At 71.4% G+C, this 647-nt stretch overlaps 1 protein-coding gene across 1 annotated transcript; it reads left to right on the top strand.

Moving 5' to 3' along the window:
* Positions 1-50: 50 nt before the first annotated feature.
* On the top strand, positions 51-629 carry LOC120510900 (interferon regulatory factor 5-like; the record flags this gene model as incomplete). The annotated part of the gene is made up of 3 exons (XM_039727254.1): positions 51-148; positions 233-263; positions 339-629. Coding segments are annotated over exons 2-3 (313 nt in total), but the record flags the coding sequence as incomplete, so codon positions are not given.
* Between the last annotated feature and the right edge of the window lie 18 nt (positions 630-647).

The following is a 647-nucleotide window of genomic DNA, read 5'->3' as shown; positions in this document are numbered from 1 at the left end:
CCAGAACCCCTCAATATCCCCCCCATGAGGCCCCAGAGCCCCTCAACATCACCCCCAGTTCCCTCTGCATTTCCCAGCCCCTCTCTCCCTTGCAGACGGGGGGGACGAGGATGACTATGGCTGCAGCGGGGAGGAAGACGTCAGCCAGGTATCTGGGGGGGCTCGGGGTGGGGGGCATCCCCAAAGCGGGGATACCCCAGGGGGTCCCTGTAACGCCCATTCTGCCCTGCAGCTCCACAAGATGACATCCCTGAGCATCGATGGTGAGTGGAGGGCTCAGGGTGGGTCGGGTGCCAGGGGGGCTGGGGTGCAGCCTCTGACCCCCCTTTCTGCTCCAGACACGCAGCACGGGGGGGACCTGCTGCCCCCCTACCCCTGGGCCGAGGAGGAGCCCCCCCCCTTTGCTGGCCACTGCCCCCCGGGGGGGCCCTTTGGGCCTCCCCCCCCAGCCCTGCTCCAGGGGGAGGCGGGGGGCACCCGCGGGGGCCCTGAGCTGCTCCCCGGCGCCCTCGCTGAGATGGGGCCCCCCCTGGGCCCCCCGGGACCCTCATCCACCTGCCCGGTGCCACCGACAGAGCACCTGATCCCCGACCTGCTCGTCAGCCCCCACATGCTGCCACGTGAGCGGGGCTGGGGGGCCTGGGGGC

This window comes from Passer montanus, unplaced genomic scaffold (assembly GCF_014805655.1).
Source record: "Passer montanus isolate IOZ18808 unplaced genomic scaffold, ASM1480565v1 scaffold6040, whole genome shotgun sequence".
Lineage (NCBI taxonomy): Eukaryota > Metazoa > Chordata > Aves > Passeriformes > Passeridae > Passer > Passer montanus.
This window is presented reverse-complemented; position numbering and strand designations above follow the sequence as displayed.